The 16615-nt window shown below is 31.9% G+C and overlaps 1 protein-coding gene across 1 annotated transcript in view; it reads left to right on the forward strand.

Annotated features, from left to right (window-relative positions):
• Window positions 1-6821, forward strand: part of LOC127854765 (uncharacterized) — a 12142-nt gene extending 5321 nt beyond the window's left edge. The window contains exon 2 of the mRNA XM_052389820.1: window positions 6375-6821. Coding sequence (XP_052245780.1) covers window positions 6375-6821 — 447 coding nt within the window. The remainder of the gene's footprint in view (window positions 1-6374) is intronic.
• Window positions 6822-16615: the final 9794 nt, after the last annotated feature.

Consider the following 16615-nt stretch of genomic DNA (forward strand, 5'->3'; position numbering starts at 1 on the left):
CGTTCGGTGTATTTGTTTTGTAAAGCAATCTAACAAAGACTATGAATTATGAGGAACCAGCGAGTAATGGTGGCTTTCTTTGAGCGCTCGTCAAAATAAGTGATCATTTATTAAATAAAGTCATAAAAACATTTTTGCGATATGCGTTTTAGTGTCTGTGCAACCCGGGATAAATGATGTAACGAACCACAAAAGACAGCTTGGCATGGATTGGAACTAAAGGCGTTTAATGACACGGTAACTTTTGAATATAAATGTATTGGGTGCGGCCATATTGTTTTTACCTGATGTTAACCTGCGTTACCTGCGTTGTACACAGTTTGTGACCTCAAGTGTAACGGTACAATGTGAAGGTCACCCACGCGCGACAAACCAATGTATACTGGGCAAAATTAGTGAGATAATAAAATGATTTGGACAATGACAACTGAAGAAAAGAAACGTAAAAAGGGCATAAACTCATTGAAACAATAGAACACCTTTTCTGGGAGTGCAAACATATTCAAATTCTATGGAACCAGTTAACAACATTTCTAGAGAAACAACAATTAAAATTAAAACTGTCTCTCGTAAATATCAGTTTCGGTGTGAATACTTTTAAAATACCAGAAATTAATAACACTGTGAACGACATTATCATATTAATGAAATATTTTATATTAAGCTTCAAATATAAAAAACAAATACCTACTTTCAACTGTTTCATAAACTATTTAAAACTAAAGATCCAAATTGAAAAAGAAATAGCCCTCAACAACGATAAACTTCATATTTTTGAACAAAAATGGAAACGCATAAACTTTCATAACCCAGTCCAGTTGTCTTCTACTTTACTCTACGCAACTCATCTATAGGATTGATTATTACATTTAAAAATAACAGCATACACCAAATGCAACCAAAGCAAAACAAAAAGTATATCCTAGCATATCATGTATAATATGTGTTTGACATTATTACTGTTGTATTATACCACTTTTGTTCTTGCTTATGCACATATTTACATTGTATGTTTTATATTGAATAATAAAAAAAGACTATGAATTCACCACTTTGTGACAATATTGTCCATGTCGTATCAGATAAAATAAGAACCTTGTTTAAGACTGCTGAATATAACATAAAGTTAATAAATACAAGTTTATATATATCATTGCGATGGATAAGTATCGTTATCAAGACTTGCAATTCAATCTTATTTTAATGTTGCATTGCGTAACACGTTACAATGGTAATACTATTTATTCGAGTGCAATACGGGCCTGTTTTCCACAAGTTAATGTAATATTGTGGTTGTAATGATAACTAGTTGTTTTGGAATGCTTAACAAGCTGCTTTTTGTTTCTGCTACGGAAAGTTATTTTTCTTATAATAGTATGCATCAGTTAGTTACTTTAATACTCAGTTTATGAAGGCTATGTTTTTTGTTTGGGATTTTGTTTTGCTATTGAACCCTGTTTACGTAATATTCAGGTCATTTCTACAGCGTGCGGGTTGTAACTTGTAAATGGCTGATAGCTTTACCATACAAACAAGCATTAAAACGCTTCTTATGACGTTTTATTTATGTTTGGTATGTTCGGAAATAAATACTAATAGATCGATCCAATAATTTTAACTCAACTAATCATTAAAGGCGTTTAAGAGCTTGACTATTTGTGCTAGTACAGTTCAACATTAAAAATAGACGCCAATTAAAATTGCTACGTCAATGTATAGCGTTTTATAACAAAACGACGTCTAATTGCTTATTTAACTATTCACAACGTTCCATACCTTTAATCATTGATAAATTATTAGTAAAGAATAACTTTTAATAATAAGTGAATTATATAATGTGTAGAAATAATTAAACTCCATACATACTCAATGGAGAGAAATTCTCCTTAACACCAGCAAGTGAGTTATTAAAGGAAAGTTGAAAATTGCCCATAGATGAACATGACAATACAAACATCACGAAAGAAACAATATATAAGTGATAAAATGTTTGCTGGGTTAACCGATTTGAGACGGTCAAAACAAAGTATTCGAGCCAAAATCACAGAAAAAAACTGGTGTAAATAAACATTAAACTCATAGAATCATAATTCAATTGTTAAAGCAATAAAGGAGAAAATAAATTTGTGTTTACTATTCATCAGAAAAAAAAGAAGTTTTATTGTCTTAGACGGATGAATTGATTTGTGTTGACAATATAGCAGAACTAAGAATCATATAGTAAAACACAAATTCCAGCTAATTTTGATTATTCACTGCAGATTTAAAGATTATCATTGTATAGTTTAGGGGTGGTATTCCAGAAGCATCTTAAGTTAAATTTTATTTTTATCCTTAAATTGGTAATTTTTTTTAAGTGTTTTATTTCATACTGCAATAGTTAGGTATCGAAAATTACATCAAAATAACATCATTATGTCAATGTTATTTGAGGAATACCAAAACAACATGTATGTCTTTATTGAGTAAAGAAATACAAAACATTGTAATTTTTAACTTAAGTGAACATATTTAAGAAATGACTTAAGATGTTTCTGGAATACCACCCTTGATCAATTAAATAGAATCAGTTCAAAATTGGAATGTATGTAAATTAACACTCAGTAATTCCAAGTATATAATCGACTATTTGCATTATCAAATGGTTGCCTTTGATTGAAGGAGTTCAAAAGTCTACTTAAGGATATTTAAGGTTGAAATCTTGGCATAATTTTTTAACGAGGTTTTCACTCATAAATCATGATAATTAAAAAATAAAACAAATGACCCCACGTCAACGTACGAATGCTTTTTACAACATCCGTTATCGCATATGCTAAGAACTGCACAATTTACATTAAATGACATACCCATTACCACATTCAGAAATAATCGTATCATTTATGATAAGTGCCACACTTATAACTACAATTGCAATGCATTATATGGTTCTTGTTTAATTTCACACACGTTATCGCATGTACAATTGATACATTGATTTAGGCTTCATGTAAGCGCCACATCAGTTATCACCTTAACACTAAATTATATGATTCCTGATAAGTGCCAAAGCAGTTACCACATTTGTTAAATATTGTTTGATTCATGCTAAGTGAACCGCTTTAAGATTTACCCTGCATTTCTAAGTGCAAAAGCCGTTCCCACAATTTGAAAGAATTGTATCAGTCCTGCAAAGAAATGCCTTAACGTATTATTTCATAATTGTGAAAACATACGCATAAAAACTACTTACATTTCCGTATCTTGTTTTGCAGTTTGCAAAAAAGTCAACTAACAAAATCAAAGTTTGGTATGCGTAATATATGATTACCACTAATTTTATCAGCATCATCATCATCATTTAAAAGCAACTGGACGTTCGATATTAATACTGTTGTTTAATAAAACTTATGACATGTATTATTTCCTTAAAGTAACGATCACGCTCAAAAATATCGACCACTGCGTATATAAAGCTAACCCATACACAAATTATTGTTCATTTTTAGCAAAATGCAAAATTTCTACGTTAGATGTTGACTGGTAATATTGATTAAACGAGATACAAAGTGCTCGTTTTTATTTTTTGAGGGTCACAAATAATTCCATTTTTATTTCTCGCGAAATATCCGAACATTTACGGTCGAACGCGTGATTGGGTTCGGTCAGCGTCGGATAGATTCGACAGCATATTTCTGTGATAGCTTGTGTAAATTATGCAAATGAACGCAACCCGAATGAATCCGATCCTGACTCGATATCATCCACAAAACGAAAGAAGATGACATCGTGTAACGATATTTAGATGCTTAAAAGTTGCCAAATGTTAGTTTTTTAACGTTTTCACACCAATGTTAAATGTTCAAGGGTACCTATTGTAAATAACCAACCTATAGTACTGTTTGTTGTTGAAATTTTTATATAGCATAATACAGTTCGTATGTAGTCTTGGTGAGCGTGATTGTGACTTTAAACAAAACTCATATCAACAATCGGTGATTTAATCGCAGCAATTGTTCTGTAATTTAAAACTTGTGTTTAGCGTTATCGAGTTCTTTCTGTAGCGCGCTCAAAAAATAACCTCGTTCGATCTATTGAAAACAAAACGCAATAAGACATGTTAAGTGATATTAACACCTGTATGAAGTCCAATAAATACACAAGGAAAACGCGTGGCCTTAATTCTTCTTTAACTTCAATGATATGTGAAGAAACGTTCAAACGTTCAGACGTTCAAACTGAAACCGAAAATAAATAGAAAGCCACACTAAAAAAAGACACTACACTTATAACATTATGTATGCTTAGTCAAAAATACTAAGCACTTATATAAAATTTTACTCAAATAATGGTTAAAAAGAATATAAATATATATTACTAAATTTGAAAATAGGTCCATAAGATGTGATCATTGTAAAGATATTTCTTACTTATCAATAGTATTTAACACAATATTTTAAAAAGATTGATACATATTACTTTCTTATATGCTTTTCGAAATATTCCATTTTCAAAAAGACAATATATACAGAATAAACGTTGATTTAATTAATGGATACTTTAATGAAGTAACGGAAATAATGTGTTTTGCAATGTGCATATATTATCAAATTGCCTCAACATCTTCACAATTACAACAACAAGATGACAATAAATTCTGGACACCAATATCAGCTAGGAAAATACAGTAATAAGTTCATTAATCAATATATAATTTAATACTTTATAGCCGATAACCAAAGCAGATAAATATGGATACACCCTAGAAAAAAGTAAAACGTGATGCAATATTAACAATTAAAACATTATATCAAGCAAATAATACTTCATAATTAATTAATTAAAAAATAAATTGAAACATCAATATGTAAAATGTATCATCATATATCTGTTCGTTATAAAAGATGGCACTTACCTAACATGAATGCAACACAAATAAGTTCCCGTTAGCTCATAAAACGGCCGATACGTTTAAGTAACAAAGTGACTGTGCCTTAATATGTATCTCCAATGAACACAATTATAAAAGCTTTACTGTTTGGCGCTTACCTTTATTTATGAAAGGCGCTTTGTTTCACTGAACCTTAGCTTTCTTTTGAATTGAAACTTATTATAGCAAGACATGGAATGAGGAAGACGCATTAAAACGATTGTGATTGGCTCACTCAAGCAACATTTCACAATTTTACTTTGTAAAGAAATCTGAAAAGGGGAATATGCTTTATTTTTTGTCATTGAAAGTATGTACCATTTGTTATTCATATTTAAACAAATATTTCGAACTTGATACCCACAAGGTCAATTACTTACTGATCAGTAACCAGCCGCAAACAAGATAAAGATTGTGACAGTACAACTAGACGGAAAAGTTATATTATGTTCGCATATGCGTTTAAACATGTCATTAAACCACTGCCTGCAAATAAAGTCTACTTTACCCTATTACAATATTTATCTAGCACATATACAACTTTAGGTGTTTTATTTGGATTATTAATAACACTATCTTTTTTATAAGTCACACCCTGCAAACAGTGTATTACTGATTTATGAAGACGAGGTTCTATTTTGTTTCATAGCTCAGTAAAGTATTGTTTAGTAAATACTCGATATATAGAAGACATGTTGTAATGAGAAGAGCCGTACAAACAGATTTATACATTGGTTTTTGGTCTATATACATATATATTTATATTGCCAATAGCAATATATCTACATTTTATTTAGTTTAGGCATTTTATTTAGTTTCTTTTCGATAACATAGTCCCTTGAAATTAACCAATCTCAAAATACATCAGTCCTTTTACGATTTTATACTTCGTTATTCAAAGTTTTCAATTGCAAAGAAGCAATATGCAATAGAACTTACGAACTGTATGTATGGTAGCAAACAGATCGCACTGACATTGAATTAATTGTGTGCTAAGTTAATAAAATAAGTAATACTTGAATCATGTATTCACATATTTTAAATGACTATTGCATATTTGTTTATTTTGGTCTCCTGAACAGGTTAAAATACAATTTAATTCTGAAAATGTATTATGCTTAAAACTGATTCTACTGAAGAACGGATATTATTGTGTTATCTAGCTGCAAATGAGATACAAACATGACTGTCGCGATAGTTTATTTATATTATTTCTATTGTGTTCAATTATAATAATAATTTTTATTAATATTATTAGCAGTAGTAGTATGGTATTTTTATTATTAGTAGTAGTATTATTACTAGTATTATTCTAATTATTATTATAAATCTTATTAATTTTATTATTATAATTGTAATAATTATTTATATTATTGAAATATATATTATTATTATTATTATTTGTTAACTTTTTAGATCATCATTATTATAAATATTATAATCATTAGCATTATTATATAATTAGACGGTACCACACTCATGGAACCAGGCCTATACTGATAGATCAACAGAAAGGGCAGTCAAAAACGCTGGAGGCGGGGTGTACATAACATACCGAGCAGGAACCTCTTTCGCCTCGGCAACCCCAATAGGTGAACAAAGCTCCATCTACAGAGCTGAGGTCCAGGCTCTTCAGTCAGCAGCACATCATCTGATTGAGCAGGGTGTACAAGAAAAAAACATTGTCTTCCTCGCAAACTCACTGTCAGTCCTACAGTCCCTCTCAGCAGGACCATCAGAGGCCACAACAAGACAGCTGCTGGCACATATTTGCCACCTGTCAGACCATAACACTGTTGTGCTTCAATGGATCCCTGCCCATGTAGGCATAGCCGAAAACGAAGCTGCAGACAGGCTTGCCAAGGAGGACTCACAGAAGGAGCAGCCCCAACACCCGAATATAATACCATGATACAAAAACCTTACTTAAGAACAAATTTACCACAGAATGGAATAGCAAAAATGATGCATACCAAACCTACAAAGACAGCATCGACAAACTCAACAAACGCAGTAAAACCATGATCTTCAGGCTCAGAACTTGACGCTGTCGTCTTTAAAAGCACATGAAAAGACTTGGACTTGCTGACACAGCTTCATGTCAGTGCGGAGCCGAAGAACAAACGCCCTTCTACATACTACAGAGCTGCCCCAATCTGGAAGTGTCCCGCCAAACATATTGGCCAACAGTCACCACCCTTCAAACTAAACTGTGGGGCAGTCCAGAGAATCTACGACAAACAGTGCAGTTCATCACTGCATCACAACTGCAAGTTTAACGGCCATAAGAAGAAGATTGAACGCATAAGTAAGTAAGACGGTACTTACGGTTCAAATGCGAACATCCATTTATCGGACCGACGCACACACCTGTAATTAAGAACAACTAAACGCATACAAATAGTAATACGACATTGCCCAACAGTGTTCAAACTATTTTAATTGGATGTTCTTTCACAAGTGTACTTTATATATTCAATATTTACACGTACAGATCATAATTTTCCCGTCGAGCACTTTGATAATGTTAAAAGGACATTATTCTTGGTGCATATAGCATTTAAATTAAATACAGTTTTTTATTTTTTGTTGCATGCTTAACAGTGATTCAAACGTTTAAAACAATGTAAGAAACTAGGCCCGATTTAAGCAGATTTGAAATGCTGCGTGACCTAAAGGCTTTTATTGAGCAATCTTTACATGTGTGTTCATTCATTGACACAGCCAGACCTATGATCAGGAAGTATCGTATATCATCGTACGGTTTCGATTGGTTCCAGATTGTTACGTTCAATTGTCACGTTGTTGAATGGGTGCATACTCTACAAATTGTATTTAACTCAAACTTTAATTAATACTGACGTTGCATTATGACTAAGAAATAATGGATCTTATACATCAAGGCGATCTGCTGATCAGCAAGTACCTTGAAGAAATCAGCTACAGATAATTAGAATACAGAATACATTAACAGGACTTTTTATATCAATGTTAAATCAAAGCGTTTAAGCCAGCCGCAAAAACTTGGTATTACATTGAGGGCACATTAAAATGGTGGCTTAAAGAATAATTTATTAAAGACGGAAAACATAAGTGTTAGTACTCCCAAGTGTGTTCGTCTATAACTGAAATAGCGGGGTAAAGTATTGAGGCTTAACATGGTTTGTTTAGAATTGTTGGTGTTGGTATGTTTTGTTTGAACGATTAAATTCTGCCGTTGAATGCTAGTATGAATGAATATACACATTTCAACAAAGCATAGCATTTCTTTTTTTAATTAGCAAAGGTAATATATTCCGAAATATTTGTGTAAATCCCCCCCCTCCGTAATGTCACTAATTGACATTATTCGCGTGCGAACGTGAATACTTGCACGTGCGTAAGCTAAGAAATGCACGTGTAGATTCATTTTTAAGATCGCCTCAATTTCATCATATAAAGTATTCAACATGTTTACAATATTCATGCATTGCATAAAGAGAAATTTTCTCAGATTGGGGCTTTTTATTTCTTAATTTCAACCTCAAAACTGTAAAACTGTACTATAATAAAATCTCAGATTTTTTGTTGAAGCAAATAAGAAACAAAAATGGATCCACTTCATACAATATTTTTCAACCAAAAGAACTTCTCTTTAATTCATATTAATTTTTGACCATGCTTTCAACCATTTGAACTTATGTTTAAAATGTCAACCGCAAAGTACTAACAGGTACATAATCAAGAAATATTGTATTATGTATTGTAAATGTTTTTACAATACTATATATTTTTCTTGAACCTTTTAAACAAAAATATGTATTGTTTGTTTGTATGCAAGTGCGTACGTGCATGCGTGTATGTGCGCGCGGGTGTGTGTGCGTTTGTATGTGACAGCGAGTGTGAATCCTCCTGAGTGCATGCTTTTTGATTTTGCCTCTCATGTGAAATGATTTACACTGATAATATATGTTGTATGTGTGTGAACTTTTATGAATGAATGCACTGTATATTGTTTTACTCTTTGAAGATCAATCTTAAAATAATTATGAACGAGTGATTTATATATGTTATATTATATTACCAATGTGTTATGTATGAAAATGTAAATGCTGCATATTTATATGTAAAACATGGTAAAATAAATTAAAAAAAGAAACATGCAATTCGCTAGCAAAACTCAAGTCGGTGCTCTATGAATAAGAAGGTTATCGCAAGAATCAACCTAACGGTCATATCATAATATATATTTTATACTTAACATAATTATACATGTGTTGAATAATAAATTGACGGCAACACCTGAATCATTCCAGAGTTTTTAATCGGCACGTGTTACTAATGCTTGATATGTTATACATTTGAAATGACGATAATTCATACTCGAAGCTTTATTTTTAGCAGACGCTTTAAGAGGTTTCCCATTCCCTTATTAACTGTGCTTTATTATTTTTTATATCCGAGACAAACACAAAAAAAGTCACACAGTTCTGATTTCGACAATTTACGAACAAGTCCCTTTATCTGGTACAATCTTTTAATACTTCGCAGTAATAGGTGTATATATCCGTGACACAGAGGTTGCCTAACGCTTTGGTCATATTGACCCTTGTCATAAGGATTATGCATTTCCATATGTGGGTCAACCATTAATAATGTACAATTCTTAATCATTAATAATTGACCAAATGGTTGAAATAAATAAACATTTTAATTTGTGTTGCCATTTTGATCTTTACATGATATCGTTCAATTAGTTCTCTTTTTATTCTTGTGAAATACTGGATTGCGTAAATCTCATGTCCAATACTTAAGCTAGATTTATTCTTATTGTATTTGATGTTTCTTTTATTAGTTTGGTGTCTAGACATAATTACTTTAACATGTGGTGTTTCAGACGTTGCTTTTATCAAGAGATATTTTATTGACGGTAAATTGTTTTCGCAGATGACCGTGTATTTATTTTAAATGATGTTACGATTGTGTTTGCCAGTTTTCTTTCTGGTTATGTCTTTAAGGATCAATATTTGCATGCTTACACATATATGTTTCTGAAATGCATCTTTAAGATACTTGTCTTGCATAGCAAATTATTAATTTGTAATAGTGTGAATCATTCAGGTATTCAAGTAGATTTAAAAAACTTGTTAAAATGCCATTATTAATGATATGTGTTATGATAAAACTAACTGATCAAATTTATTAAACATACGTATATGAGGATATCTGTTATAACGTACAGCCATTAAGTTTGAACTGATATGCACTTTGATAGTGTCGGTATTCAAGAAGAACATAAATTCAGACTGCACCTTGTGTTAAATGGTTGCTATTTTAACTAAACAATGGAATTAAAATAGCCTGCTTAAATAAAGACTATTTATTTGATAGTCAACATACCCTTAAGATTTCCCGTACATATTCATTGACACGCATTTTACAAATTTTATTTTTAAAAACGGCAACACAACAATGTAATATATAAATTAGTCATTAGATAATGCACAAGCCTATCATAAAAATACATTTTTGAAAAAGGTTAAAATGTGATATGTTAATTAAAATATCATATTTAGTTAACACTACTTTTGATTGATAATCACTCTTTAAGTCAATTGAACTATGAAGGAACATTAATTTTAAATAATCCATAATCCTCCTCCTCCTCCTTCTCACCCTCATCATCACCCTCATCCTCATCATCCTCCTCCTCCTCATCCTCCTTATCACCATACTCGTCCTCCTCCTCCTCCTCCTCCTCCTACTCCTCTTCATCATCATCATCATCATCCTCATCATCATCATCATAATGCCGATCATATTCATATTCATATATATCATCTACATCAACATCATCAGTATTAGTATTACATCAACTATTATTAATATCCTGATTAAATTATAAGGTTAATACATTATACTCTTTAAATATTAATACCCCTATCGTTATTATTAAAGTTTTACGTGCATTATCAGCTCATAGACTGTCTGATTCAAGATTTGTGGTTTAAACTAACTATTAATTTCTTCTTAAATGTCTTCTTTACTAAGCAAACATCAACTTTCTAAAAATTAATTAGAAGTTAAAGTTATGCTATTTAGTTTCTGCATGTAATTGTGTCGATTTGGTATTTTTTATTGCGCGCTAAACAAACACAACACAAGTCTTTTGATTTGTAATTGCAATTGGATATTTAATTTTGAATCGGATATTTGGTGAAAGCTAAACAAAAGTTATGCAGTAATGCATTTGTTTGAACAACTCTATAATCAATGGTTTTGCGATAATTATAAACATGTTTACAGTAAAATAGAACAAAAGAGGCATTATGATCAACTGGCTTCAAATTCGTTTTTTTTCTACACATTACTGATTTGTAAAGAAATCATCAAACAGATCAATGATTTGCTTTACTACAGTCGACAATCAGTCAAGGGCCAAACTTGTACAATAAACACGAAACTTGACACTCGTATGTTTGCCTTTCCAAATTTACATGCATATAATAAAATTATAAAGTATGATAAATCCAACGAAAACACATATTTTTCTTCCCTTTTCATCAACGTTTCGGCTTACGCCTTCATCAGGATAAGACAAATGATCACATAATGCGGGTGTTACGTCATTGACTTAACGTACATTAAATTGCGAGAAACTGTACGTCAATAAAATGAACGTCAATTAAATGAAGCTTAACTTTAGGATTCAAGAATACACAATTTCCTATAAAATAATAAATAAAAAAGTTAGCTAAATTAAATTGCAGAGCTAGTCTTTCATGTGAAAAAGATTGTTGTTATTCATACCATTAGGGTATAATGTTGTAAGTCTATGTATCCAGTAAGTTTCTTAACACAGACGATTTATGTTGTTACTAACAACATCAACTGACATTAAGGAAAAGTCATTTGCACTATGCTTAATAAAATGTGATGCGATCAATGTTGAACATGCAGGGTCAGAAAAGTTTGTTATTTCAAATCGATGACTGTTCATTCTCTTTGACACCGATTGCATAGTTTGTCCAACGCACTGCTCCGTACACTGTTTACATGTAATGAGGTATATTACATATTTAGATTCACAGTTCATATTCTTCTGTAAATTAAATTGCTCGTCTGTTACTGTACTTTTAAAATGTTCTCCAACGTGTATTGATTTACAATGGGAGCAATGTGTTCTTACGCAGGCACTGGACGCACGTGAACTGTTCAAGCTGTTCGTAAATTGAGCTGGTGTAATGTAGTCTCCTATATTATTAGGCCTTTTAAACGCCAGTATGGGCTTATACGTTTCATACTTACTTCTCACTTCTTCTTTCTGTGACAGGTTAAGTATGTCCCAATACTTGTTTATCGCGGCTACTATATTTGGCAATGACGGATTATATTCTACTGTAAATGTGATTACTTTTGTTTTTGCTTTATTTGAGAGCCATAATGTGTGTTCTTGAGATAGAGCAGAAACGTTTTCACACGCACAATTGATAACTTTTACCGAATAATCTCGCTCTTTGAAATAATGTTTGAGGTCTTGAAGTGACGCTTTGAAAATGTTGTCATCCGATATCATACGTTTATTTCGCTTCGCCTGACTGTATGGTATCCCGTCCTTACACTGTTTAGGGTCACATGACGTATAGTCAAGATATTGGTGGTATTGATCTCCTTTGTCTGTATATCTGTATGTTAAGTCGTCATCAATAGAAACAATCACATCGAGAAAAGATACGATTTTCGTAGAAGTTGAATGCGTAAACTTCATGTTGGGGTAAAAACGATTTAATGCTTCAATAAACAACTCAAGCTTGTCTAAAGAGTGGTCCAAATCATAAATATACAGTCGCAACCCAATGGCTCGAAATCGCCGGGATCTACAACAATAGTTCCAGCCATCCGATTTCTAATATACTAACATAAGTTAGCAATACATTTGTAAATCCAGTTGAAGAGTATTCATACGGCCTAAGCTCCGTATTACTTCGTACTACTTACTGCTTTTGAATTAATTAGAACCAAATATATACCTTATATTTTTATTAACAAAAACGTTTAAAACAGTAACACATTCAATCAAACAAATATCATATAATACATTATATCAGCAGGTTTTTACGTAGCACATATAAAAGAACAAAACTGAATACAGTTAAAACATAGTGTCCATAATTTTCGATTGACAAGAATAATAACCTGTATATGTAATTAACTCATTTTTATTTAGTACAAAGCAACTCTGATTCTACTTGGCAATTAATACACAATTCAAACGTTATAAGTTTTTTTTTCAGCATACATTTTCCTGTGCGGCAATTCGATATAGTTTCTGCTCATATTATAAGTCTTTTTAAGGATGACACTTTGTGTTCAACGATCAATAATGTATTCACATAAATGAACAATTACTTAAAAAATCAAAAGTTACAATAAGTTTGGCTTTCATTTTACATTTAACATGATTCTGTAAATTAATATTTTTATAAGTTTCAGTTTCATTTAAAGTCTATTATGCCAATGCCGATCAGCAAACACATGCCTTTGGTCACATACTAATAACTATACAAAAGACGATCACACTAATGAAATAGTTAACAAAACTTATATCACATAAACTGATAACTAATTTTAAACATAAATAACAAATAACGAAAAATATTGGTTAAAATTATATGTGTTATCAAGAAATAAAAAAAAATGTTAAAAGTGTTTTCATGATACTGGTAAAGTATTTTTGAGTTAATCCTATTTTTTATGATTTCAGTGTTAACCATTTAATATGTATTATTGTTTGTTTCAGACATTGCTTTCATCAGGAGTTAATGTTATGCCGGCATTTTTGCAAAACGAGAATGTGTTGATTGTTGTAAGAATATGACGATCATGCATGCTGTGCTTACAGGGTGCACATATATTTAAGTGCTCAAATTGGTATTTCGCTGATGTGAATCTTTTATATAATTGTATTGCATTTTAAATAATTTAATTATGCTAGTGTGAATCATAAAGTTATTCAAATAGTTTAAATAAACGTTTATATAGGTCCTTATGATATGATATAAGTAACTGATCACATTTATTTTTTTACATACTCATTTAAAAAGTTGAATATAACTTACTGCATGTAAGTTTTAACTGCTATGCACTTTGATGTCATCAATATTCAACAATAAAATATAAACCTAATTCAAGTTAAATTATTTATATTTTAACGCAGTAATGGAATAGACATAAAGACATAATCGAGCTTCTGGTAGGGTACACATCATTGAATTTTACCATACATGTTCGCGCTGACAAGAACTTCGTATCAAAAATGATCACAATAACAGCGACCCTCCAATCAAGTGATACATACATTAAACGATCAGTCATTTTTACGCGATACCCATGTCAAAACAAATTTACATGGATATATCCTTTATGTTATCGAGCCATAGAAAACAATGTGCACATATGATGCAGGGATAACAAACACAACATCAGTTCACTTGAACAATATTTTAAACGATCAATCAATCTAGAAGTGAATCAACAATCTAGATTTGTACATCTGTTCGTCAAACACCTTCCCGTTGTCTTGGCCCGATAGGTTTGCGTTACAAAGTTAATATGTTGTTATACAGTGCTCCAGCTAGGATTTGAAAAGGGCAGGGGGGGCTTTTTTGTCAAAAGGGCACTTTCGACGCGCAGTATTTTGTCAAAAGGGCACTTTTGACGCGCAGTATTTTGTAAAAAGGGCACGTTCGAGCGCGCGGGTGTTTCTGGAATGCTTCCTATTGCATGTTAATTTATATGTTATAAATATTTGTATTATTCCCATTATTATTAAACCATTCAAATATAATGTCTACAATGAGGATTAAACTAATTACAATGTAATAAGAGATTTATGAATTATCATATGTAAAAAAAAAAAAAAAAAAAAAAAATTTTTTTTTTTGGGGGGGGGGGCAGGGCGGAGGTTCGGGGGGGGGCAGGGCGGAGCTTCGGGAGGGCAGGGCGTGGCGCCCTTCGATTTAGGCCTAGCTGGAGCACTGGTTATATGTATCGTCGTTGCATCAGTGTATATTGAATCTGTCGATACCGATACTCTGTTATTGTTTTGCGCTCAACTTTATTAAATAAAGGCAAGTTATATAATTAAGCAAGATGAAACCGTTTGTGTACCTTTATTTTGAATATACCTAGTTTAAGTCAGAAGCTTAAAGAGGAAGAATCATTGAAGTAAATGCGATTGGATCCATGGATTTGCATAAAAAATAATGGTTTTGTAAACAAATTTTAAAAGGGGAATATTCTTTCACCACTGTCATTGGAAGTATTAATTGAGCAAATAACCTGACCACAAAACCGACACAATCAACTCCTGATCAGTAAAAATCCTGCTTTAACAAACGGCAAATTTTATAAATACTTAGCAGTAGAATTACAGGGAACAATTATATATTGTTCTCATATGAATTTAAGCACGTTATTAGATTACCGCCATCAACTAAGGTTTATTTTGCCATGCATAATATTTATCTAAACACACGCCACTTTTGATGTTTCTGTTCGATTACATATGGCAATATATTTGTATGTAATATACTTGTGCACAATTTAATCGTGAACAGAGATGCATTACTTACTAATTTGTTACGACAATTGTGTGTGTTTTATAGGTATGTGATGTGTTGACATGACATTTTGTATTTTTATAATTATACTTGTAACTGTAACCGCAGTAGTAGTAGGAGTAGTTGTACTAGTAGTAGACGTAGTACTAGTAGTAGTAGCAGTAGTAGTAGTAGTAGTAGTAGTAGTAGTAGTAGTAGTAGTAGTAGTAGTAGTAGTAGTAGTAGTAGTAGTAGTAGTAGTAGTAGTAGGAGTAGTAGTAGTAGTAGTAGTAGTAGTAGTATTAATAGTAGTAGTAGTAGTAGTAGTAGTAGTAGTAGTAGTAGTAGAAGTAGTAGTAGTAGTAGTAGTAGTAGTAGAAGTAGTAGTAGTAGTAGTAGTAGTAGTAGTAGTAGTAGTAGTAGTAGTAGTAGTAGTAGTAGTAGTAGTAGTAGTAGTAGTAGTAGTAGTAGTAGTAGTAGTAGCAGTAGTAGTAGTAGTAGTATTAATAGTAGTAGTTGTAGTAGTAGTGGTAGTAGTAGTAGTAGTAGTAGTAGTAGTAGTAGTAGTAGTAGTAGTAGTAGTAGTAGTAGTAGTAGTAGTAGTAGTAGTAGTAGTAGTAGTAGTAGTAGTAGTAGTAGTAGAAGTAGTAGTAGAAGTAGTAGCAGTAGTAGAAGTAGTAGTAGTAGTAGCAGAAGTAGCAGTAGTAGTAGTAGTAGTAGTAGTAGTAGTAGTAGTAGTAGTAGTAGTAGTGTAGTAGTAGTATAGTAGGAGGAGAGGAGGAGGAGGAGGAGGAGTAGTAGTAATAGCAATAGAAGTTGTAGAAGTAGAAGTAGTTGCAGCAGCAGATGCAGCAGTAGTAGTAGTAGTAGTAGTAGTAGTAGTAGTAGTAGTAGTAGTAGTAGTAGTAGTAGTAGTAGTAGTAGTAGTAGTAGTAGTAGTAGTAGTAGTAGTAGTAGTAGTAGTAGTAGTAGTAGTAGTAGTAGTAGTAGTAGTAGTAGGAGTAGTACTAGTAGTAGTAGTAGTAGTAGTAGTAGAAGTAGTAGTAGTAGTAGTAGTAGTAGTAGTAGTAGTAGTAGTAGTAGTAGTAGTAGTAGTAGTAGTAGTAGTAGTAGTAGTAGTAGCAGT

The sequence above is a fragment of the Dreissena polymorpha genome, chromosome 13 (genome assembly GCF_020536995.1).
Source record: "Dreissena polymorpha isolate Duluth1 chromosome 13, UMN_Dpol_1.0, whole genome shotgun sequence".
In the NCBI taxonomy this organism is placed as follows: Eukaryota; Metazoa; Mollusca; class Bivalvia; order Myida; family Dreissenidae; genus Dreissena; species Dreissena polymorpha.